We start from the raw sequence: 26,827 nt of genomic DNA, 5'->3' as shown, positions 1-26,827 counted from the left end.
TAATCGAGAAAGTAAGTGCAATTAGGCATTTATAGATTAACTATTCTTAACTCCACATTGATGTAGCTTAAAGACATATATGTCATCAAGGTCCACATATGTGGAGTTATGTATAGTACAATTTTGCTAACCTATAGAAACTCACTCTCACATTATTTTGTCCTTGATATTCTTGAAACAATATTTTATCCAACGATATTTCTGTTCCTATATTCGGTCTAAAAAACATTTCAAATGTAAGGGAAACGTGGTCACATACCAATCTTCATGAACTGGGGCTAACATGTAGTATGGTCTTAATTGAGAGTATGCTGTTAATTCATTTGGGAGATAATGTGCTGGAATTTGCAATTCTTAGCAGTATTTTCATATTAATGAATTTGAGGGGGTCATGAGTTAAACTCTCCAGAATGGGGAATCAGCTGCTGGACCTGGGTGACTGAGTCCTTTAGCACAGAATTACCCTTATTCAGGGGAGTTTAACCTGGATATTTACTATCTGTTAGAGGCCTGTGCTGGTACTGGGCATTGGAGTAGGGCCTGGATGGGTGTCTGGGAATGAGGAGGACATGCACTGTCTTTGGGAATATTACTTGCTCTTCCCTTGATGCTCGAGACGTTGGTAGGGCAGATTGTGCTTCTGCGTGCAGCCTCTCTCTCACTTCCAAATATGTGTTTTTCCGAATGCGCATCTGTATCTGGTACAACCAGTCCAGTATTTCCAGACCAGGAAATGTCAGGTCCGGAATAATTGGACCATTCTCATTTGCCTAGAATGGTATCCCTAGAGCTCTGGCTTCCATGCAATTCATCTCAGAGATCAAACTGTTATTCCAGCACAGTACTTGTCTATGCAGAGATACGCTGAATATAACTTTGGTATATTTAATGGGAGAGGGTTTTATTACCTAACACAAAATTGAATTTTTTCAACGTATATGATTAAATCTTGGTTAGATATTGAAGCAATTAATTAGATAAGGTCACTATACCTTAATTGGGAGGGCTTATGAGTTTTAGTTTTGCCATATCGTAAGAATATGCACCTTCTAATGCGCTAAAGAATATTTAATAGATACAGTCGGAAAATGGGCCTTACTTAGAGTAGAGTACCTGCTGAGGCAAGTGCGGCCATATATTCTAAAACCATCAACATTGACGTGGACTTTTTAAAAGTGAACAATTCCATCAGGGTTACCAACTGAAACACAACACCAAGGTTGACTCTTCAGATGCACTTAGGATTTTATTAGGTGAGTTGCTTGAAAACTGATTCCCCAACATGTTATAATGAGAAGTTCAAAATAAAAATTTGAATTCCCGAAACGTAGTGTCAAGTGTGAAGTAATGAAAAAAGAAGTCCAGTTTACCACTTTTTTATCAATGTGAAGGATTGGCTGATAATAATACTGTGTTTTTTATAAACCACATAATACCACACACCTGCTGTTTCTGATCACTTTAAATAAAAAAGGGCTGTATCGTGATGCACAGCACTGGTACCTCACAGAGCCAACCGCTTGTTTTTCTGTGCATGTACTGCGTAAAGTAAATTCCGTATTTATCAGAATTAATGTATTATTTTAGATAGCACACTTCAGCCACATAAAGAGTCAGATTCAGCTCACTGCATCCGCCCTGGGGTAACTGCAAATCAAGCTCTAACTTTGACAAATAATGGTTTGAATGAAGTCACTCTTCACACTGCATTAGCCAAAAACAGGTCCGCTGCCAGGGGTGTCACTACCATCCAGATAAGTGGTACTCACTTTACTGATTTCATATGGCTGGAAGATTGACACAGCCTTGCCAGGATTTGAACATGTGACCTACCAGTCACCACACATCTCAGCAGTGAGGGTTGAAGCCACAAGAGCACCAGCTGGTGGGTAGTGAAGGAGTCAATTTTCTACAACCCTTTTCTTTTCAGTGTGATAGATTAGATAGTGCAGTGGACTCTGACTCTCTCTGACATTTGTGACAAACACCACATGCATAGTATACTAGAACTAGAGGTAGAAGTGAATTCAGGCCAGTCCCAATATATCTTTGAGTAATGTTTAGCAATCATATTAAGTAGGACAAAGATGAAATTTTGAGACCGTAGTATGAAATGTCATTTTTTAATAGAATTGTTTTCAAATTATTTTATTGTAACTAAACACCTTGATCGCTTTTGGGTAAGATCATAGGTAAATTATTAAGGTGTGAGACGAGGAACAAGTCCTCTGTAGAAAGCCGTGGACAGGCCATTCTGTGCTTGTGTGTCAAGAGATATAATTTGGCTTGTGGGGTTAACATACTTGTTCTTTTATTGTTCCCTAGGTGATCCAGGTTCTCCTGGTTTTCCTGGCGAAACAGGGAGTAATGGATCTAAAGGTGACAAGGGTGAAGCTGGTCTGCCTGGAAAACCCGGAAGTCTTACACCAAATGACATGGTGCATATGAAAGGCGAAAAAGGTGACAGAGGAGAGCAAGGTAAGTTGAGACTGTCATTATTTTTATACAAAACAAAAACTAGAAAAACGGTGTCAGAACAGAAGGCGAGAGGTAAACATAAATAAAGGGCAGCCCATGAAATTAATATGCGTGTTTCTAAAGCATATGCTCACCCTGAAGGGTATCTTGGCGCTGAATTAGCAGATGCTTGTGTTACCCAACTCTACTCATTTCATTGATATCGGAAGGAAGAAAGGCTGGACCCATGACCATGAGGCCAATCACAGATTCCTGCAGTGAATGCATTTATTCACTGAGCCACCAGACCTGCGACTCAACATGACTAGTCAGTGTTGTCTCACCAGGCGGTTGTTGACATTCTGGTATGCCCACAACCTTCTGAGATGAGATTCTAAATTAAAGAATGATTATGCTTCATTCCGTTATGTGAAAAGCTGAACTTTCCTGCCCTCAGATTATTAATCAATTATTCATTTTATATGATTTGAGCATACTATTTCTGTGCTTGTATTTAATGTACCTATTTCATGTTGGTGTCTACGTGGCTCTAAATTGCCATAGATAAACACATAAGCTTTAAGATTTTGAACATGCTCACATTTCCGGCACATTTTAAAGGGATTACACTTCAATCTTTTCATTGAATTGCAGTGAACATTGCTTAAAAGAAAGTAGTGAGGGAAGCTACTTCCACTCTTGCAAACAAACCTATAGATACTTGTAGTTCTTAAACTTCTTCTCACAAAACATCTTATCCTCTCATTACACAGGACCTTTTAGAGGGAGAGCATATTTTCTGAAATTCTTGACCTGCAACTCATCGACTCTTGGACTTCCAGGTCACAGTATGATTAACCCTGCCCCATTTAGGACGGAACTACCATCGTTGATCTTTCCTGCTCAGTCCTGCTATGCAACGCATGGTTGACTCTGGCAGGGAAGCAGACCTGCCAACTCACACAGTGCCATCATGTGACACAGGATATTGGCTCCCCTCCCACGGTCTCCCGGTGAGGGGCCAATAACACACAGTGGCAGAGAAAACGAGCTGAAAAACACTGTAAACAGTGGTTGTAAGAGGCTTTTAACTGCTGATGGCTATTAATGGGTGTGAAAACACCCCAGGGCATCGGCAGCAGCCTCAGCAAGCTTTTGTTTTTCTATTTTGAGGAGGGGGATTGGGGCAAGGGTGGGGGCAAAAGTGCCCCACCCCTTCCTCACACTGTGAGGATTTTGGTTAAGTTGGCAGGTCTGGGGAAGAGAAATAAAAGCATCAATGTGCATGGCAAAACTTCTAGTCAGTTTCAGTTTTTGTTTGGAGTTCGGAGAGCTAGTTGATGTAATTTCTGTGAAGATAAACACAGCATACCTGAATACTGTGGTGAGTGAAACATTGGTTGACAATGGAAGGAAACATTATTTACAAAGATTTCAATGTATATCTAAAAAGACTAAGGGCCAGATGTATCATTTTTCACAATAGCGATTACCTAATTACGATTTTTAGCGAATCGCAATTATTAATCCCTATCGGAATGTATGAAACTCCAGGAGTTTCATACTGCAATTCACAAGGGCTCGCAAATCGACCTACCTCATTAATATTCATGAGGTAGGTCGCAAGTTGCAAGCCATTGCGAATGGCTACAATCACAGGGATGGTGGCCTGCTGGCCTCAGCTGACCACCATGTCTGTGATTGCTTTTCAATAAAGCAATCTTTTTTTTTCAAATGCAGCCAGTTTTCCTTAAAGCAAAATGAGATGCGTTTAAAAATGAATAATGAAAAGTTTTCTTTTAATTTTTTAAGAGTAGGCAGTGGTCCGTGGGACCATTGCCGGCTCTTAGAAAACGTTTCCGCATGCATTCACAAAGGGGACCTCTTCACCTTTGCGAATGGGTTACCACATACTTGCAGTAGGTGGTAAACAGCGATTGTTTTACGACCGCATTCACAGTCACAAAACAATCATACATACCTCTGCGATTCGGTATTAGGGAGGGACATCCTTGACACGCCCCTTACTAATACCGAATCAGTATGTAGTCGCAAATTGGACTTGTTACATACCAAAACACATTTTTTACAATTGCAGATCGCAAAAATGTTTGGTACATCTGGCCCCAAGAGACTTGTGACTTTGCACAGATGTGAGAACAATGTTATTTCATAATGTTTCCTGTGTCCATTGAACATTAATAACCACACATTCCAGGGTGCCTGTGGAGCTATAAAGTGCAGGTTAATAGGTTAATTGCAATGCTAGTTAAACAGATTAAACCACCTGAGGAAGACGGATGTTGAAACGCGTAGTGGTGTCTGGAGGGATGCTGTAATTTGACCTGCCGAGAAATTTTAACTGCAAATTAAAAATAAATTTATGGAATGAAGTCTCCGGTAGTGCAGCGTTTCTTTTGGGTGTAAAACATGCATATATATATTTCTCGTGTTAAGGAACATAATTTACAAGGATTCTTTCCCTGTGGTCATTGCAAAGCCTGTCGAAATAGTGTAAGTAGAAAGGAGTATTCCATAAGAAAGCCAGGGACGAATAGACACATCAAACAGTTCATAACATGTGGTACTCCATTTACCATTTATGTATTGGAATGCCCCTGTAAGTTGTGGTATGTGGGAAGTACCAAACACGCAGTGAAAAAACGTATTCTTGAACATATGCGTGCTATCAAATTGAAAGATCCTCACTACCCAGTAGCCAGACACTTTCAAGACTTCCATAATTCTGATGTTACCTTATTGTCTTATTTTGGTATTGAACATGTGCCAGTACACCATAGCGGTGGTAATAGAGAGTTGATTTTACGTACAAAAGAATCCAAATACATTTTAGATTTAGAAACTAAGACACCGGGGGGTTTGAATATTGGGGAGGAGCTGAATACTCACTTATTTGATGATTAAGTTAGAGAATTGATTAGGTTATAAGAAATTTCAGTTTTTAGTTTTAATTTTTGGTTAGTATTGATATTTTGGTCCGAATGTTCCTTCTATTAATGATTACACTGTAATGGATTGAGTTCTATTTATTTTTAATTTTTCTTTAGAATGGAGGGGTCCGGATGGATTCCTGATTCCAGCTTATAATTGGTTTTGGGTGACGTTGACAGGAGCTATAGAGAATCAGTACTGATTACGTTTTGGTATTATGAATTGGAACAGGGGAAAAAGGGTTTTGTGTCCCTCTATGATATGAAGATAGGAAAATATTAGCGATAATGTGGTGAAATCAGGTTATGAAAAAGATACATGGAAATTAGTACGTTGTAAGTAGGAGAAATACAGGTCTCTGTATTGTATATATATGTAAAAAATAAGACTGTATGAAATAGTGAATGGTTTATGACAGAAAATATATATATATGAGCCGTATTTGTATCGATATTTTATACCTATTTATATACCTACAATGAGTTAATTATTTATTACCATCTAGTACAATTATGAAATTATGATTTTAAGATATATCGCAATAAGATGCCATCGATGAGTTTTTATAGATGGATAAATATTTAAATATTTAATATTTAATATTTAATATCTATTATTATTATTGTTTTACAGATGGATAGAGATTTATTTATTCATTTATGTATTTATGTATTTACGTATGGAGAATAAGGTTGATTTATCCCTTATTGTTCCTGTTTTCCATAGATGTTATCACCAAATACCAATACTTGAATATCTGAAGTAATGTAGTCCTGTTTCTATTTCTAGTATATGCAGTCCTGTTTCTTTGTTTATATGTAGATGTGTATTTAAATCTGGTTTACATTGTTGGAGCTATACACGTGAACAAGGCTGCTAGACAGCCGAAACACGTTGTGTGAATAAATACTATTAGTTTGCAAATTCCTGAGTGTGCGTCTTCACTAGGCAACACTGTCCTAGTGTTGCTTTCTTTCATATATATATATATATATATATATATATATATATATATATATATATATATATATATACAGTTAAAAAGCAAAGGTTAAAGTGATGTTATAGTTAGGTAAAAGGGCTGTTAAAACATTACATTTTAAACTAGGAAAACAATGCAATTCACCAGTTATACTCAAGTAACCATAGTTCGCACCCTTTCATGCACACTGATGTCATCAGTGATCAATGACATCATTTTAGATATTGTACTGATGTTCTTACTGATGTCAGAGAACATGTCATAAGTGATGCAATATGTGAGGTCATAAGTATTGTATGGCAAGGGCATGATTTATAGTCACTTCAGTGAACTACAGCTGGTGAATTCCAGTGTTTTTTCTTTAGTTTAACCACTTCAACTTTGTTTTTTTCAGAGAATATCTGAGTTTTTTTTAATGTAAAGTAAGAAATTAATACCATATTGTCACTTTAAACTTTGTTATTTCACTGAACTTCTGAGGTGTTCCTTTAACACAAAGTATCATTGTAATGAGTTGGCATTTTAAGGAAGGCAGACCTACTGGCTTTATGAAGAGGACAGAACACCGAAAGATAAAATGCAGGTCTATTGACTTTATCAGGGGGTCAGTACACCAACCAACATAAAGGAGACCGACTGTCTTTGTCAAAAAGTAACTGTAATAATATATCAATTACCACAATCCAATGTATTCCACATAAATACACTCATGGCAATGTTTATTATTACCACAAACTATTTAACATAAAGCACTTTATTCTAAACAGCCATAAACATTTAACAGTGTTCAAGCAGCAAATTGCAGCCACAGGTCCAACTGCAAGAGATTTCTTCACTCCAGCTGAGGAGCATACATCTGCAGCTGAGAGTGCTTTTAAAAAATATGTTAAGCTATTCTGGGGCTATGTATTTAATGACCCTGGACACTTCCTGCATCTTTTTTTAAATGTTCATGGTGGGCTGCTGTGCTCCCTACAGCCCCCCCAACAGCATTTAAAATGCTTAGTGCTGCTGCTGCCGCTTCTAGGGGTACCAGAAGGATGAAATAATCCCTATGAAAAGTTCCTGCAGGCCATTTTGGGGCGCTCCACAGCAGTAGCGATGAATATGAAACGACCAGCTATTCTGCACCTTTCATATTTGTGTTCAGTTTTTTTGTTTATTTTGTGGGTCCAGGCACAAAAGACCTGTAGCAAATGTTGGTGGCTGTGGAAACATATGCATGGCCCCTGCAATCTCTGTCAGCTCCACACTCACTCGCTGGCTTGAGCCAGCAATCTTTTATTTTCTTCCTGAGTTCCCTGAGATTAAGGTGGGTCAAAATCATTTGGAAGCAGGGGATTTATTGCGTTTTTTTAGATAGGTAAAAACCAAAATCTGCATACTCTGATGGTCCCGGAAAAAATTGTAAGCTTGAACATAGCTGGTGTAGAATCTAAATTGGGTGATCATGATTGGAATGACCTTATGGTAAAATTACAATATTCTTTACTTTCAGGTGATGTGGGGCTTGACTTTCCCATGCAAACAAGGTTTCTCAGCCGTGAGCCATTATCAAAGTGAGCAATGGATAGACCCTCTGTAAATATACAGTATGACTGACTATTTAAACCATGGTGCGTTTCAAACTGCATGATTGCAGTAACACAGACATTCAGGTGCTTCACAGACAAATGTTGAGTAATATTTTATTTCACTGTTTATAACAAAGCAGGTAATTGGAAACATCAATCATCTACCCTGCTCTTCATGGGGCATTTGTACCTAAATTCAGTAATATTGATAACTTTCAGTACTATAAAAGTATTAGCTGACGATTTGATTTGGCCTTTGGCTAATGCCTGCCATTTGGAAACTGAGATTCTACCACGAGACAGTCATTTAGAAATTCTCTCATTTAAGTTTTCTAGACAGGTCAGTTAATTAGCAGCTTCAAAACAATTGAAATATTTTGCTGTGTCCTATGAAATTAGGGCATTGAATGGCATGATTGCACCAAACATTCCTTCTGAGTCAAAATTTTGTTAACGCCATGTGAACTCAATGTAAACCTTATATACTGTTATACTGGAGCAAAACACAAAATTATTAGGGTCCCAGGAAATTTCAGCAGTCTTAAGGGGAACTCTTAAGAACCACCCTGCACCATGCCTTACGTTAGAAGGAGGGGACAGGCCTTCCTTCTGGTCGCCCAATGCCTTGAAAGCGATGTGCAGCTCTCAAAGTGCAGAACCCAGGAAACTTGTCAGCCTTCAGGGGCACTCTAAGAACCACCCTTCACGGCACCTTGCAGCAGGAGGAAAGGCCAGACCTTCCCTCTGGTTGCCCAGTGCCTTGAAAGCGGCGCACACCTCCTGTGGTGCGGGACCCAGGAAACTTCGACAGCCTTCAGTGGGACCCAAAGAACCACCCTACACCAAGCCTTACAGCAGGAGGAGGGGCCCGACCTTCCTGCCGGTGGCCCAGTGGCTTAAAGGCAGCAGACAGCTCCTGTGGTGCAGGACATGTGTGGGCCACGCCCAGGCGAAGCCCAGGCTAAGGACAGGCCCGGCTGGGGCCCGGAGAAGGCTGGGTTGGGCTACCCCCCAACATCTATAAAAAGGTACTAGTACTGTCTTTGTGCTTCACACAAAAGCGTCATTTTGCATTAAGCATTCATAGACTTATGGACTAATTAAGTGGAAGTGCCTTTTGGAATATGACAATTAGAATTGCTTTTTAAAATAATTTTTATGAGAAGGGTGTTTTTTTCTGTTTTACTGCTAAAAGTCTGCAGAAGTGATTAGTTCAATATTTAGATTAGGAACTATGGTATCCTTAAAAGGAATATGGTATAAGCAAGGAGACACAACCATCATTTTTACCATTTTTACCAAGTAGCAGCTGAGTGCTTTAAACTGTTTTGGTTATGGCAGTCCCTTTAGCATGATTGTAAATTAAATGAAATGGGGAAAAGGAAGGTGCTCAGTGTGGCTGTTGGTTCCACTGTAGCAAAAAAAAAAACTTCAAGTCAGCAGCAGAAAATTGTGTGATGAGTAGAGCTGATACTTTACTGGAGGAAGTTGAAGACATTTTAAATCCTAATGTCTCATCACCCTCCACTATATTTTTATGCTCAGCTCCAAGTACAGACGCTAGGTGCATTTTGAAAATTAAAAATAGAAGAATTGGGCTGGAGTAGTGGGCAAAAGAAGATCCAACCAATAAGAAACAATGTCACCCACTGTTTTTGAAAAATCTGGTATAGATTCTGTTAGGATTAAGGGACAAGATTCATGATCTAAAGAAAACTATAATTACTTTGGAAGGAAAAGTTGCTGAATTGATGGAACTAAACAAAACTAAACAGGACAGGTTGGTGACAACGAGATCTGGCAGGTTTCCACGGAAATGCAATAAAGTGAAACCTTGGGCAAAGTTTGTAATGCCTCTGAATCTTTGTCCCAGAGAAAGTATTTAACTCCAATCCTTGCAGGTTGATGAATTCATCATGTAATCAGGCTGATGTGTTCGGGGGGGGGGGTGAGGGGATGACTAATCCCCTAAGGTGGAGTTCTAGGTATAAAGCTTTGAAGGTGCGGGAGGATCTGAGAGGAGCACTAAGTGAAAGTTGGTCCGTCCCTGGTAAACCTAATCCACTTTGTTTGCAACCCTATCCAGACCGAGGGATGGTGCATGAGGGGATTTATACACAAACTCCTGCTTTACCAAATCAAGGTCAAATTAATTTAATGCAGGTTGCAAAAATTATACCCGATGCAAGGGACACTCAGTACTTCCTAATAAACAAAGTTATTTAATGGATACAGAAAGTGCGGAATTGCTACTCTATCTTAAAGAGTGATATCCTAGGAGCTGAGAGGATTGTAACCCCCAGTGAGCCAAAGATTTGGTTGATGTTCTTAAGTCAATTGATGCACATAAAATTTGCAGTGCCAAAACCCATGTCCAGATCATATATAAAGTTCTTGCCCCAGGCCCAACACAAAGAGAACTGCTACATGATGTAAAGCCAGGTGACCAGAGTATAACTAGGACAAGGAGACTTATTTGATTGTCTGTAAGTAGTAACCCCACAGATTGTATGAAAAGGAGTTGTGATGGGGATGAATTGATGGATATAGAGTTTGGAGAAAGATGTATGGGTTTGGCAATGTACAGAGAAAGTAAGAATTATTCTACAGAAAGAGGGGAGGGTGGGGTAAATCTTTTAGGAAATAAAGTCAGGGCCATTAGCAGCTGTGGTTTGGGTGGGACTTCTTTATCACACCACCCTTTCATATGTAAGGACGACTTGCCTAGAGAGATTCAAGTTCTGTCATGGAATGTAGTTGGAATTGGCACAAAGCTGGCTAAATTAGAATGGATGCTGTTTATAGACCGCCATGACATATGCCTTTTCCTGGAAACTTGGGGCATAGCTCCTATATACAGGAAAGGGTTCACATCATCATAACTGCTGTTCACTCAGGAAAGGGAAGACCATCAGGGGTTTTAATAATTTGCATGAAGACAACACCTCAATATATAGTTAGACCCATCCCTGTTGATTCGCCAGATATACTGGCAGTTACGGTGGACCTTCCATCAGGTAATTCCTTGAACGTTTTTAATGTTAATAACCGAATGGAAGCCCATAATACTGACTCCAAGGTTATAAACATGCTTGGGAATACTCTCCTAGAGCTAAATGGGAAAGGGAATTAAAAAATGGCAGGAGATCTAAATACAACCATTGAACCATTGGTTGTTGTCCCTTCAGACCTAATATTTGGACAAGATAATAAGTAGAAAGGCCCCCTGTTAGAACTGCCCTAGTGAAATGGCCACCAAGGGCAGCACAATAGTTGGCATTGGTGTTAAGCTGGGACATAAAAGCAGCAAATGGGAGAACTCCTTCATATAGTGAAGGTAGGCATTATTTTAGCAGACCAGGCCATTCCAGTCAAATAGATTACTTTCTTATTGATATAAAGTTAAGGCCTCCTTTGCATGATGTGATCATTATAAATAGGGTTGACAGTGATCATAATGCCTGGAGCATAACTCTATCAGGAAATATTGCTGGAAGACCCCATACTACTGGTAACTTATCTGAGAGCTATGGTAGGAGGAGGAGCGTGTGGAGAATCGCATGCATGCCGCACAAACTGTGCCGTAGAGGACGCTGAGGATACTGAGAGAGGCACTCCCAGGAGGCGGTCCCACCCGATTTGACCCGGACTTGGATACCAAGGGCTGGATTTGTGGCTGGGGCCATGACCTAACAGGAAAATAGGAGAGGAGGAAAGCTGTGCCCGGACAAAAAAGACCACATCTTGGCTGCTTAAGGGAACCCAGGCAGCATACGGGCAGAGGTGTTGGAGGCTGTTGGTAGCTGAGTGTTTCTGGGCAGCTCAGTGTTGCTCCGCTTTCTTTGCTTCCTGCCTGGGGATCTAGAGCCTGCTGTTGGCGGTCAGCCGGACGCTGACGTTTGTTTTCACTGCTCCCATCACCCCCTCTGGCGCATTGTCTTCATCACACCCTGCAACCCCCCCGTTGAGGCTGGCAGTGGGGTAGTAGAGCAGTGGGTAAGGAGGCGCCATTCTGAAGGGCCTCAGGAAGTGGAAAGGACATAGTGAGAAGCATCAGAAGTGCGGAACCGCACAGAGTCTCAAGGTGAGCTGGCAATTTTCAAGGACTGCATTAGTTTGCTGGGGAGTGTGAGGGGGTAGACAATAGGCCACCAGGCCCTTAACGCAGTGTGTAGGAGGCCGGCATTAAGGCTGGTGCGGCTTGTGCTTCATTGAAGTGACGGCCACCCCACCTTATCCCCAGTCCACACCCTGCGTCTGAGTTGGAGCCTGTGCTCAAGCAGATAAAACCCACTCTGGGTATTTTCCACAGCCCACTTTAACAGAACCAGTTCAACTCCACTTAATGGAAGAGCAGCTGGGCTCTCAACATATATCTTTCCACCTAAATCACACTCCCAAACAACATTTTCTGCACAGCTGACTTCCCATTACTTAGTGCACATGGCACAGAAGATGTTTTGCAAAATTTTGTGCCCTGCCCAACTGTGATTAGAATCAACTTGGACTTCCCTTCATCAAAACCCTCAGATGATCTTTGCAAAACTGCCCAACCGCTACTCAGTGCAAGGGAATGTAGAAAGAGGAGGAGTCACTGGCTTGGCTTAAGGGAAACATCTTCAATAAACCTGACTGCAAACTTGAAAATCAGATAGAGCGGGATCATGCACTCAGGGAAAAAAACAGAGGCCCTATAGTGAAACGGCAGAAAGGAAGAGCATTGATTAAAACAGCGATATCAGCCACCTTACCAATAATAATAAGTACTCAACAGAGGAGCCCAGTAGAGACTCTTCAGATCACCTTCTATCCAATTTCGAATCTAGTCCATCGCAACCAAAAATAGTCACTAAGTTAAATTCTTGAAAAGACACAGGGGCCACAATATACTCCAGCAATGGCAATATAACTGGTCTCCCCCGCCGCTCAGTCCTAGTACAGCGGGGACTGCTCCCTCAGAAAGCAACAGTCCACTTGTAGGCTAGAAGCAGGGGCTTTAAAAGAGAACCCTGTGCCTCTTGAAGTATCTGTAATTGCACTCTTCTCAGTCCAGAAGGGGGTAAAGCTCAAACTAATTCTGAAGGACCTTCCTCACGGATAACAGTAGAGCAGCCTGACTCACCTGTGAAAGCCACTGCAACTCCAATCTGGAGCCAAAAAATGAATCTTGAACTAGGCTTCTCCACAGACTCCCTAAGTTCATCCTTGGGAGTGGACGAATTATCCCAACTAATAAAACATCTGGAAGAAGAGGAAATCAGATGACAGACGTCTGGCCAGAAGGAGGGGCACACACTAAGCAAAGAACTTATACAAGAGAGTAAACAGAATTGGAACAATGCATCTGCAGAACTAAAGAAAGGAGACAAGCTGTCTCAACCCATGGTCCCCCACACAGAGAGAGTGAGTAAATAATGACAGCATGTTGGGTCTGGCTAAAGACTTTGGGGCATATTTACAAGAAAGAGGCGCACCAGTCCTTATGCACCACTTTTCTTGTGTCGTCCTGCGTCCCCCTAATGACACCATGTGTGCACCATATTTACAATATGGCGCACCATGGCAAATGTGGGTAATAGCACCAAAAATGTTGATGAAATTGTGGCGCCTTGGAGCTAATCCTGCAAAGTCAAGGGAGGCCCATTGAAAATAATGACGGTCACTTTAATACCTGCCTCAGGCAGGTGTTAAAGTTACACTAAAAATGGTGCGGTGAAAGCTTGTAAATTTCACTGGGCCACCCTGGGAGTGAAAGCCCCCCCTTGCATACATTATGCCTGGCGCAGGCATAATGTGTCCTAAGGAGTTACGAGGTGGCACAATGCATGCATTGCGCCACTTTGTAAATATGGCATGGGGAAATGGCCTACTTAACACCACATTAGTGTAAAAAGAATTATGCTAGTGTAGTGCAAGGAGACGCAAGGGGCTTGTAAATATGCCCGTTTATGTATCTTAACACTAAAGACTGGAAAAACCTGTTTAATGCAAATGCCAAAGATGTACTACCTAACAATAGTTTAAGCCCGATTAAAAGAGGCAGCCGTTGGGCTTGACTCTTTAGAATACTGCAAAGTTTTGTGGAGGCCTTGAACTATCAGGCAATAAAAATGGACATCTAGATTTGTTTGCCGAAGATCACCAGTCTTAACAGCTTGATAAGACCCACAAGGGGCACGGCAAGACTGCAACTGCGCTCCTATCCTGGACAAATTGGCGAATGTCTCTGAGACAATGTCTCAGCTCCTTGGTGAGTTTAGAGTCAATGTAGCCCACATAGAACCCAATGCCCCAGGAGGTCTGACTGACTGGGAACGAGAGTCTTCCCCTAGGAGGGGGTAGATGCGCACCCAGAAGCTTTAAAGATAGATACAACTTCTACTGAACGAGACTACACGGCAGCACCATGTCTAAACTCGCCACAGGATAAAGTAGCCTGGGAAGGGGTAGGCCTACGGTCCACCAAAAATTGTGGCACGAAATGAAATTACAGAAAGTGAGCCTAACATAACTGGGTACAAGAAAAAATTAACAGAGTAAAGAGAAGAAAGGGACGCAATGAAAAATCTCGCACAGCAAACCGGCTATTAGTTTATCCTATCTTCAACAAGATCGCCATGGAGTCTCCCTCAAAGACACCTATGGTATACCCAGTCTCACAATCTGCTGAAGACAAAACGACTATAAAAGACAGTGAGATGTTCAAAAGGCAAAATAAGGAAGGGGAACACAGCTGCAATGCAGACCCAAACAGCTTGAAATTGAGGAAAATGAGGAAACATTAACAAGCCAAAAACAAGATACTCCAACCCTCGTACAACAAGGATCTGGCAATTGAGATAGTTGATTCAGGGTCAGAGAAGGCACCCAGCAAAACATCAAAGGAATCTGACAATGGACTGAAATGGCTCTTGGGAGCAACTGAAAATAGAACACCAACAGATAGTCGCAAACTAATCGATCTAGATGCAAACAGGCCAATAGTGAAGAAGTTGTTATAAATCAAAACCTAAGATCTATTAGTACAATCCTGACTAACAACACAGAGAAAAACAATGGCTATTTCCCTACACTGTCCTCTTTAGATTAGCCATTAAATACACATGAAAAAGATCTAGTAGAAGCAACAGCTGGTACTGGGGCACTGAAGGCATCTTGTAAAACCACAAAGCAGTCTGTAAGCTGTTCCATGCTGTTCGCAGGCGCACATGATCATCCAGTTCAAACAATAAATTGGGAACCTCATTGACCTGGAAGTATTTACCCAACAGTGCCCAGGCTAGTCTACTTTACGAGGCACAGATTATGACTAACAGCAAGGGAGCAAGGTTGCTTTTCTGGCCGGACTACATTTTGAAAGGCCCCTTCGATATTTTAAAAAGAGGCAACATTTTGAGTGTTATTCACCTGATTCCATCTCTACAGAATGTTACATCAAATTATATTTGCTCACTCGAGTTTTTGAAGTCTGGTCCACAAAATCTTAGGGTATACACCAGAATTACTTGGGGCTCCGAAGAACTGGCTCAGAGAGTGCTAAATGAGGCAGAAACCTTTAGCAACTGGGGCATTTTGATATTCGTCCCCAAGAACATTGAGGAGCTTCAATCACTCAAGAGATTTAATAGTGAAGAACCCAGTTTAAACTGGCCAAGAAACATTTACTCATTCCTAAGGAACGCCCTGAGTAAATCTCAAAATCACCCCAACAGAAGAACATCTAACCAGGATTGGGCTGGCTAGTCGGAGCACTAAGGAGAATACAAAAGTCCACAGGATAACAGCCCTCTACGAATCTGTTCCTGAAATATTAATGGTCTCCTTAGTAAACTGGATGATCCACAGACCATGCAGTATTTGCGCTCATTTATTATTACAGGAGACCTGGTTTTAACCAGCAACTGAAGCCCTTAAACACGGGTATCAAAAAGGGAGTTTTGCAGTTTACTTATCAATAATTACTAAAATGGAGGGTAAGGAACAGGATGGCCAAGAGGAGGGACAGCAGTTATGGAACTGACCCTGAAAACATCTGCTGGTCTTCCTGTCACCATTGTAAAAGTTAATATATTCATCCATCCTAGCAAAAATGCGAGATTGGAGCTCTCAGCATCCCTGTTGTGAAAGCTTATGAACCTAAAAAGTGAGCAAGGCATTATCGCTCTCATAGTTTCGGGCGACTTCAATGTGTCTGATGGGAGCTGCACAACCAAATTAAATTTTGACTGCTCAAGAGCAATAGTGGACATAAAGCATCAAGAGAGCTTGAAGCAGTGCACAATCAAGACGAAAGGTCCGCCGTTGCTAGGGAACCTGGAGCATCTTGGGCTTTGTGTCCTGAATAAGCGCTTCACCAGCAATCAACCCCCAGGGAGGTCATACTATTCTAAAGCAGGAGCCTCCCTGATTGATTACACTCTGCTGTGCATACCCCTAATGCTACAAGTAATCTCCTTTGGTCTCGGTAAAAAAGTAATAGTGATCACCACCCACAAGAGGCAGTTCTATCAATTGCCCTAGGAGCACTTGATCCTACAGTTGGGTGGGACACAGCATCCTGCACAACTAGCAACAGGAGGATCAAATGTATGCCTGCCACTCGGCCACACCTTATCCAAGGTGCCAAGGACATTCTAGGTACAGATAGTGCTTTGCAGAATCCCTTGACGAACTGGGAACGGGTTACAATGATGTTTGCTGGTCTTTATGCAACAGTAATAGTCACAGAATGAAAAGGTCATTAGCATATGAATCCCCCTTTTATCACCCTGAAGAGGGATTGCCAAACCAAGGAGACTACAAGGCGGGTTGACCAACTTTGGAGGGCACTGAGGAGGGGCCCGAGTGATCCAGTCCTATGGTGTGCCCTAAGATAGGTGAAAAAAGATCTGAAAAAGCGGATATGGGAACTGAGATCTAAGAGCGATTCCTTCTGGGCAATATTGCTACATGACATAAAGGGAAATAACTCAGCCAGTTTTTGGCAGACAGTGAACAGCATCAACAACCCTGTGCCTTGGGTGGCAAGCTCTAAAAGCTTTGAAGCCACCTGGGCCTCCTTTTTAGCTGCACATTTTAATTCAATGGGTAAACAAACCCTCACCACTACTCATGGAGTCACCAGGAGAAACATCACAGCAAGATCCACAGTCGGTTTTCTACGCATGCACTGGGGTTAAGGACAAAGGACAGGAATGATTGAACTGGGATGAGGAGCAACATTCACATGCAAATAGTGCAGCAGGCCCTAGCCCAAATGCACCAACAAAGTTAGCCAATACTGAGTCGAGGTTAAAATCCTCTGACAGCTGGAAAGCCAGATAACATCTAAATTATTAATTTGTGCGCAAATTTCCAAAGGGCGCTGAGAAGGGGCTCTGGGTCCAAATGGGATTGCACCCGTTTTCACTACAGGTCACTGCGCCAGGTCACTATAAGTCTCCCCTATGGCCCGAGGGCAGGGTGCAGGTATCTGTGTGTAAGGGCACCCCTGCACCAGCGGAGGTGCCCCCACAAACTTCAGGCCCATTTCCCTGGACTTTGTGAGTGCGGGGATGCTATTTTACACGTGTACTGGACATAGGTCACTACCTATGTCTAGCTACATAAAGGTAATTCCGAACCTGGGCATGTTTGGTATCAAACATGTTAGAATCATAGCCCAATACCGTAGGAGGCTGGCCTGGTTTGTAGTGGGTACCACAGGTACTTACACCTTATACCAGATACAGTTATCCCTTATTAGTGAAATGTAATCAGTGTCTAGAGGCCAGACTGTCTAGAGGTAGCTGTAGGCAGAGCATGCAAAGCTCTTCAATACCACTGTAGTCACACCATACTTACACACAAGAAAGACAATACTCAGTGTTACCAAAAATAAAGGTACTTTATTTTAGTGGCACAAGGCCAAATAGATCTTAGATGCTATACTCCCTTAGGAGGTAAGTATTATACATAAAATATACACTAGTAACCAAAATCAGGTAAGTAAACAGTCCTAAAATAGTGCAACCATAGGTTACAATGGACCTAGGGGGAACACAAACCATATACTAAAATAGTGGAATGCGAATGTCGGTTTCATACCTAGCCAAGAGTAGTGTGTAGAGGAGTGCTAGGAGTGTAAGGAAACACCAAAGGTAAATAAAGTACCCCACCCCAGACCCCAGGAAAGCAGGAGTAAAGTACAGCAAGTTTCCTCAGAACACACTAGAAGTCGTGATAAAGAATTATGCAAAAACCAAGCAAGGCTGCAAGACACCAACAATGCATTCCTGGACCTGAAGACCTGCGGAGAGAGGAGACCAAGTCGAAGAGCTGCTGAAGAGTCCAGGAAGAACAGGAGCCGCTGCTAACCCGGATGAAGGTGCAAAAGTGGAACCTCTGGTTGGAAGAAAAAGTCAGAGATGCACCAAAGAAGGCAGCAGCGGGTTCCTGCGTGATGCAAGAGATGCCCCACTTCGAGTAGATGAATGCAGGTTGGTTTTCATCGTTGGATTCCGCCAACAAGCCTTGTCTCATGCGAGAGACGCATTTGGAGGGAAAAGGTGCTACCGGGACCCAGGAAGGACCTGGGGCATCTCAACTAGGACTGAGGAGACAGAGGGGGCTCTCAGCACTTCATAGAGCCCTGAAAAGACCAGGCAGCATCCACAGGAGTCCCAGGACACGGGGACAAAGGAGTTGCAAATCGCTGTCATCGCAGCACTACACTAAGGGATCCCACGTCGCCGGAGAACAACTCAGGGAACTGAGCGTCACAGGATAGAGTGCTGGGGACCTGGGCTAGGCTGTGCACAAAGGATTCCTTGAAGAAGCGCACAGACACCCTAGGAGTTGCAAAACACGCATTGCACAGTGGTACTGTCTGGCACAGGGAGGCAAGCTCTTACCTCCACCAAATATGGACCGTTGGACCTTTGGACAGTCAGTGTCACTTCAGTACACCACCTGTGTTCCAGGATCCACGCTCGTCATCAGGAGAGGGGACCCAGAGTACCGGTTGTCACTGCAGAGAGGTGCCTGCTGAAGCAGTGGCCAGTCCAGGCAGGTAAGGTCAGAGCTCCCTCCTGATAGGTGCTTACCTGGCTAGGTGACCAATCCCTCTTTCAGGGCTATTTAGGGTCTCTCTCTTGGGTGGTTCCTCAGATTCGGCTTGCAAGACTCCAGCAGGATTCCTCTGCAAACTGCACTTCAACTTCTGGCCACTGGAACTGCGACTGGACCCTCCAGGAACCGACAATGCTGCAATCAACAAAGAAGACTCTTCTGCAACTTTGTTTCCACGGCTCCTGCCATCATTGCAACATTTCCCTGGCCATCAATTCTTCAGCCTGCACATGAAGAAGAAGGAATCTCCCTTGGAGTGAAGGAGTCACTCCCCTGCATCCGCAGGCACCTGCTGCAAAGGACTACTGGCTGCGTGGATCTCCCCTCATCTTAAGCTGCATGGATCCTACATCACAGTTGGTGGTCTGGAGTAGCCCTCCTGGTCCTCTCTACCAGCTGTCCAACTTTTGTGGAAGTAAGCCCTTGCCTTCCCACGCAGGACTGTACCCCCGTGCACCGCATGTCTTGCAGCTGCCAAGGATTGTTACCATCTCCTCCAAGGCATCTTCAGGCAACGTGTAGCTCCGGTCCCCAGCACTCCTTCATGCAACGCTCAGCCCTCTGCGTGGTTCTCCTGCAGTGTGGGATCCTTTTCTGTAGTGCCGCATGGGCTCCTTCTGCAACTTCTGTGTCCCCATCCTGTGGGACTCCTGTGGGTGCTGCCTCTGCTCCTGTGGACTCTCTGCAACACTGAGGATCCCCTGCGACCCTCCCACCTGGGTTGAGTCCTCCTAGGCCTTGCTGGTCCCCGGCAGCACCACTTTTCCACTAAGCGTAAGTTTGCCTTTGCCAAGGCTTGTTGGTATAATTCCTACACCAACACCCATCTGCAATCTCAACTTGAGCATGGGACATCTTCTGCATCCATCAGGAACTCTTTACCAGCTCGAGGGCTGCAGTGCTGACCTGTTCTTCCTCACCGTCGATCAACTTCTGCAAGTACAGCCGGGTGGATAGTAGCTCCTACTCCTCCTGGACTCCACTGTGACTTTTAGACTTTGTCCTCTCTCTCCGCAAGTCTTCTTCTTCAGGAATCCATTGCTGGGTTCTTGCAGTCTTGTCTGGGTGTCTTTTTCTTATTATCCTCCTTTTGGGTGGTTTGGGGAAATTCCAGTGATTTACTCCTACTTTCCTGGTCACTGGGGGTTACTGTGTTACTTATCTCTGTGGTTTTCTAGTACTCCCAGCGCCCTCTACACATTCCACTTACCTAGGTGGGGGTCCTGTGTTCGCATTCCATTTTTGTAGTATATGGTTTGGGCTCCCGTTAGGGTCACTATTAGTTATTGCTATTTGCATTGTTTTCTAACATTTTCTATGTCTGTTTCTGACTACTAGTATATATATTTGGTGTATTACTTACCTTCTTTTGGAGGGTTGCACTTCTAGTATTCTGTGGTACTGTGTTCCAAAAATAAAGTGCCTTTTTTGTATAACTGAGTGTTTTCTTTCATGTGTGTAAAAGCTGTGTGACTACAATGGTATTGAATGAGCTTTGCATGTCTCCTATATAAGCGTTGGCTGCTCATCCACAGCTACCTCTAGAGAGCCTGGCTTCTAGACACTGCCTACACTTCACTAAGTGGGGAAGTGTAAGGACCTTGGGTACCCACCACACACCAGACCAGCTTCCTACATTGGTGGGATAAACACTTGTAATTGCCTTATCACTCTGTCACTTGGTACTTTCTACAGGAAAAAGCACTTACTAGCTAGGGATCTACACTTATACCTAGTTTCAGGGCATAGTCTCTAGGATTTGGGTGAGAGAGGGGTCTAGGCATAGCCCTTGCTCCAAACTTCTCTAAGAGAGACTAGAAGTTAGGGAGGCTAGGCACACCTACACCACTCTAACACAAACATGTCTTCAGGACAGGGCACATCTCAGGCTATGGACTCTCCTTATGAAAGTATCGCCTATTAGGAGCTCAGGGAGAAGTGCAAAGAAAGGAACCTGAAGACAGGGAGGAACCCTAACAAGAGTCTGCTCCTAGGCCTTCTCTCCTCCAGGATGACCAGGACCATGCTGGTGGCCAGGAGTAGAGGGAGGGGGAGGTACACTCTAGCCCCCTAGTGTTAAAAAGAGAAGATCTGGACACTGAGGAAGGTCAGGGGGTCCCTCAGACGATCACAGTGTCCCTAGTAAACCCCCTATTATAGCTGGGAGCACTACAGGTAGTGTGAGGGGAAGCCATGTTAGTAGTCCCCCCAGCCCTTTGTGCCAAGAGGGCTAGTTCAGAGGGTTAGTAACACTAGGGACAGATCCTCCTCTGCCCACTCTTATGTCACCTCAGTATCTGGGGGGACATGCTGCTTAACTACTGAAGAGGACTCCTTAGACAGGGAGGTCAGGAAAATCAGGCTGGAGGAGGCCAAGCTGAGGCAGCAATAGCAACAGCAAGCCCTAGAAAGGGAGGCCTTGGCAGTAGAGAGAGAGAGAGAGAGAGGCAGGGGTTTGGGTTAGTACCCCATGGTGGCAGGAGCAACTTTGGTTTCATGGAGCCTAGAGTCAGGGAGGACTCTTTTGATTCTAGGAACATTAGTAAAGTGGTTCCCCTCTACAAAGTGGGGGATGACATTCACAAGTGGTTCTCTGCTCTGGAGAGGGACCGTAAAGTACAGAGGGTCCCCCAGAGACAGTGGGTTGCTCTCCTTTGGCTCTCCTTCTCTGACAACGGAAGGGATAGACTCCTTCCTGTCAGAGAGGAGGATGCGGATAACTACACAGTTTTAAAGTGTGCTCTTTTGGATTGTTTTGGTATCACCACAGACCAGTACAGGATAAAGTTCAGGGAGACCAGAAAAGAGTACTCCCAAGATTGGGTTGATTTTGTGAATTGCTCTGTGAAGGCTTTGGAAGGCTGGTTGCATGGTAGCAAGGTCACTGATTATGAGGGCTTATACAATCTGATTCTGAGAGAACATATATTTAACAACTGTGTGTCTGATTTGTTGCACCAATACTTGGTAGACTCAGATCTGACCTCTCCCCAAGAATTGGGAAAGAAGGCAGACAAATGGGTCAGAACAAGGGTGAGCAGAAAAGCTCTCAAAGGGGGTGACAAAGACAAGAAAATGGAAGCAGGTAAGTCTCAGAACAAGGGTGGGGACAAAAACAAATCTAAAAAGTCTTCACCAGGCCCACAAAGTCCCTCTGGGGGTGGGTCCACCTCTTCCTCTTCTCTCAACAAGAAGCCTTGGTGCTATGTTTGTAGGAACAAAGGCCACAGGCCAGGAGATAATTCCTGGCCTAAGAAAAGCTCCAAGCCACCCACCACTACAACCCCCCCCAACCACTAGTGCCCCTGGTAACAGCAGTAGTGGTGAGTCAGGTAACAATAGCCATTCAAAGGGTGTAGCTGGGCTCCCTTTAGGAAGTGTGGTGGGGGCTGGCTTAGTTAGGGAGACTACTGAGGTTGTTTTAGTCTCAGATGGGGGCATTGACCTTGCCACCCTTGCTGCCTATCCCCTAAACATGGATAAGTACAGGCAGCTACCCTTAATAAATGGTGTTCACGCAGAGGCCTACTGGGACACAGGTGCCAGTGTCACTATGGTGACTGAAAAACTGGTGTCCCCTGAGCAACACCTACTTGGCCATCAGTACCAAGTGAATTACGCCCACAACAACACTGTATGCCCCCCATGGCAGTTGTTGATTTCAGCTGGGGGGGGGGGATTACTGGCCCAAAAAAAGTTGTAGTGTCCACAGACCTACTTGTGGAATGTCTCTTGTGGACGGACTTGGAGACTTCACCTTAGGGTGAAGTAGAGTTGGAGGCCCATGCAACAATGCTGGGCATCCCAGGGCATATTTTGCTTTGACAAGGACACAGGCCAAAAAGGAAAAAGAGAAAGAAATCTTGGAGCCTGGAATAATGGTCCAAGAGGCTCCCAAAGCCAAGAGTAGAAAGGGCAAAATGTTGCCCCCTACCCTACTCTCCGGTGAGGTTTCCCCCTTTGAGGAGGAGGAATCCACTCCTTTCACAGACCCTACACCTGAAGAGTTGGAAGCGGACACAGCTGAACTCTTAGGTGCAGGGGGGTCTGTCAGGGAGGAATTCAGTATGCCACAGAAAACCTGCGCCACACTTGAAGGGTTAAGACAGCAAGCTGTCCTTCATGAAGCAGGGGATGTCAGTGGCACCCACAAGGTGTATTGAGAAGACAACCTCTTATACTCAGAGCCAAGGGAACCCAAACCTGGTGCCACCAGGACGTTGATAGTACCTCTGTAGTATAGAGAATTGTTGTTGACCCTTGCCCATGACATACCCCTGGCAGGTCACCTGGGGCAAAGCAAAACTTGGGACAGACTTGTCCCACACTTTCACTGGCCCCATATTTCTGAAGATACAAAGGAGTTTAGTTGTTCCTGTGTCACCTGTCAAGCCAGTGGCAATACAGGTGGTACCCTAAAGCCACCCTTAATCCCACTACCAGTGGTTGGGGTTCCCTTTGAGAGGGTTGGTGTGGGTATTGTTGGCCCCCTAGACCCACCCTCTGCCTCTGGAAAAAGATTTATATTGGTTGTGGTGGACCATGGCACCAGGTATCCAGAGGCTATACCTCTAAGGACTACTACAGTTCCTGCAGTGGCAAAAGCCCTCCTGAAAATCTTCTCCAGAGTGGGCTTCCCAAAAGAGGTGGTATCAGACAGAGGTACAAACTTTATGTCTGCCTACCTTAAGTCCAGGTGGAAGGGATGTGTGGTAACGTATAAGTTCACCAATCCTTACTACCCCCGAACCAATGGCTTGGTAGATAAATTTAATTAAACTCTCAAGGCCAGCTCCCATCTACACATTCCACTTACCTAGGGGGTGGGCCTGTGTTCCCATTCCATTTTTTTAGTATATGGTTTGGACTCCCATTAGGGTCACTATTGGTTTTTGCTATTTGCACTGTTTTCTAACCTTTTCTCTGCCTGTTTCTGATTACTGGTGTATATGTTTGGTGAATTACTAACCTCCTATTGGAGGGTTGCCCTTCTAGTATTCTGCGGTATTGTTTCCAAAAATAAAGTACCTTTTGTTTTGTTATATTTTTGTATAACTGAGTGGTTTCTTTCATGTGTGTAAGTGCTGTGTGACTACAGTGGTATTGCATGAGCTTTGCATATCTCCTAGATAAGCCTTGGCTGCTCGTCCACGGCTACCTCTAAAGAGCCTGGCTTCTAGACACTGCATACACTTCACTAAGAGGGGATAACTGGTCCTGGTATAAGGTGTAAGTACCTTGGGTACCCACCACACACCAGGCCTGCCTCCTACACTAACGTAATTATCCTAGTAACTATCATCCAAATGGTTTGGTAGATTCATTGTACATTTTTTTTTTCAAATAGGTGCTAGCACATCTCCAAGAGTGGATGAAGGATACTGATATTTTGTCAGATTTCCAGTCGGGTGTCAGAGGTTGTATATGTACTATCGATCAGTTTGTTCATTTTAATTATATTTATTGGAAGGCTGCAGCAATCAAGAGGGTCAGACTGTATGTTGCCTTTGTTGATTTGCATGCAGACTTCAACCTGGTACCAAGGAAAATGCTGTGGATGTTTTCAGATGGTATGAGTTTTCTCCAAACCTGTTGGCCTTTTTTTTTGCATTTACATGCAGAGAACTATGCACAAGACAGCTGGTGGTCCAGGGCCAAACAACTGACCCAATAGAGATCAGTTGTGGAGTTGGGCAAGGCTGTGTCCAGGCCACTACTAAGTTTTTGCGCTATATAAATGGGGTTATGGAGTGGCTGGACAGGGAGGGGTGTGCCTCGCCAAACTAAGCTGGGCAGAGGGTGCCTGCCCTGCTTTTTGCTGATGACACCCTTCTGCTTTCCAAAACTCCCCTGGGCTAACTGCACCCACTGACTAATTGTAATGTGTTTTGCGCAGAGCAGGGGTTGGAATTGAATAGCTGAAAGACTAAATATGTAATCTTTAACTCAGCAAAGTCAAAGAACTCTAAATGCAAAATGTACTCAGGAGAGGACCCAATTGAATTGGTTTCTAACTTTGCCTGCTTGGGGCTAAGATTAAGCCCAAATATAAGATGGGCTTTACAAACTCAAAAATCCCAAGTAACTTTAATACAGCATACTGTGAATATATCAAAGATTCACAAAAAGACTGCATCTAGGTTAGTTGCCCCGGCCTTGGAGATATATAATATTAAGACTTTGAGGGCAGCTCTGTATGACTCGGAAATATGAGATTATGTGAATGCCACCATACTGACAGTGGTAGAGAACAAATGTATAAGATCCCTTTTGGTACTCCCACTGAGTACTCCATTGGTTCTTGTGTACTTTGATATGGCAATGAAGAAAATTGCACAGAAATTTGAGTGCATGCCTTTGATGTATTGCCACCACTTATGGACCTCAACTGCATTAGGAGTGCATCAGGAGAGTTAAAGTGAACTCATGTTCCCTACCTATATTCGGAAAATACAGTGGTTGAGTTTTGTTAGAGCATTTATTGAGGAAATTGGGCCTGGAGAGATTTGTGGTATGCACAAAGGCCTCTAAAGGCCTGCTTCTGGGAATATGTGTCTTTCCAAACCGTTCGCAGCTTTAAAGGATCAATGATGGTGGAGTTTATTGATTTTAAACCCTATTCCTTTGTATGAGATCAGAACAGATGAAATGACTCCCCCACCTGCCGATAAATTATATATGCAATCTAGATATAAATCCCTACCCACAAGATCTTTTTGCCGTAAGTTGGCTGGTGTGTCACCTGTGACTGTCACGTTTGTGAAGGAGCCTCTGAGTCAGTAATACATATACTATTCTTTTGTTCAGCTTATTGTTATCAAAGAGCTAAATGGATTGCACCTTTGTGTAGGAAATTAGGCACAAGCCGACATACTGAGACTTATAGGATTCTCAGCACTGACACAAAGAGAATTGAGGTATAGTCTATCTTGAGAGTCCTTATGGCAGCTTGGATTTGGCAAACCAAGTGTACGCAAGCTAGAGAGTAACCAAGATCCTATGTTTATGATTTAGGTGTTTTTGATTATTGCCTTTTTGTGCTTGTTTTAGGATCTAAAAGGATTGATAGTCTGAGCTCATATGACAAATTCACACTTTCATCGCTAATTTTCACAGGCCTATTTGCACAGCAGAATAAAGGACTATTGGAATGTTTTATATGAGATTACTGTGATTTAGGCCCTCATTATGACCCTGGCGGTCTGTAGACCACCAGGGTCACGGTCGAACTACTGCCAAAGCAACGGTCCTACCCTGATCGCCGGCACCGCCACTTTTCAGCTGTCGGACGGCCTGGTGGTGCCGGCGGTCCCAATCCGCAAGGGCAGCACTGCAAGCAGCGCTGCCCTAGGGATTACTACCCCTCTCTCTGCCGGCATTTAATGGCTGATTCACCACCAGGGAAAGGCTGGCAGAGATGGGGTGCTGGGCAGTGCCAGGACCCCGTGACCAGCCCCTTTGTGCAAATCACTGTCTGCTTTGCAGACAGTGATTTGTGTGACGGGTGCTGGTGCACCCGATGCACAACAGCATTGCCTCCGGCTCTGTTCTGAAATGGTGTCAATGCTGTTGTGAATTTCCCGCGCCCACTGACCCAGTGGGAAATTCATAATAGGGCCGACAGGAAGGAGACCGCACTGGCAGCCACCTGACCGTGGGAGTTTGACGGGCAGCCTTTTACGCCCACCAAGCTCATAATTAGGGCCTTAATCTGCAAAATGTTTACTTTTTGACGGTCTGATCTATATGATTT

At 43.7% G+C, this 26,827-nt stretch overlaps 1 protein-coding gene across 1 annotated transcript in view; it reads left to right on the top strand.

Moving 5' to 3' along the window:
* COL4A1 (collagen type IV alpha 1 chain) overlaps positions 1–26,827 on the top strand; it is a 521,418-nt gene that overhangs the window by 377,958 nt on the left and 116,633 nt on the right. The window contains exon 34 of the mRNA XM_069205109.1: positions 2,326–2,478. Coding sequence (XP_069061210.1) covers positions 2,326–2,478 — 153 coding nt within the window. The remainder of the gene's footprint in view (positions 1–2,325; positions 2,479–26,827) is intronic.

Source organism: Pleurodeles waltl, chromosome 8 (genome assembly GCF_031143425.1).
Source record: "Pleurodeles waltl isolate 20211129_DDA chromosome 8, aPleWal1.hap1.20221129, whole genome shotgun sequence".
Taxonomy (NCBI): Eukaryota; Metazoa; Chordata; class Amphibia; order Caudata; family Salamandridae; genus Pleurodeles; species Pleurodeles waltl.
Note: the sequence above shows the minus strand (reverse complement) of the source record. Positions and strands in the feature narration are given on the sequence as shown.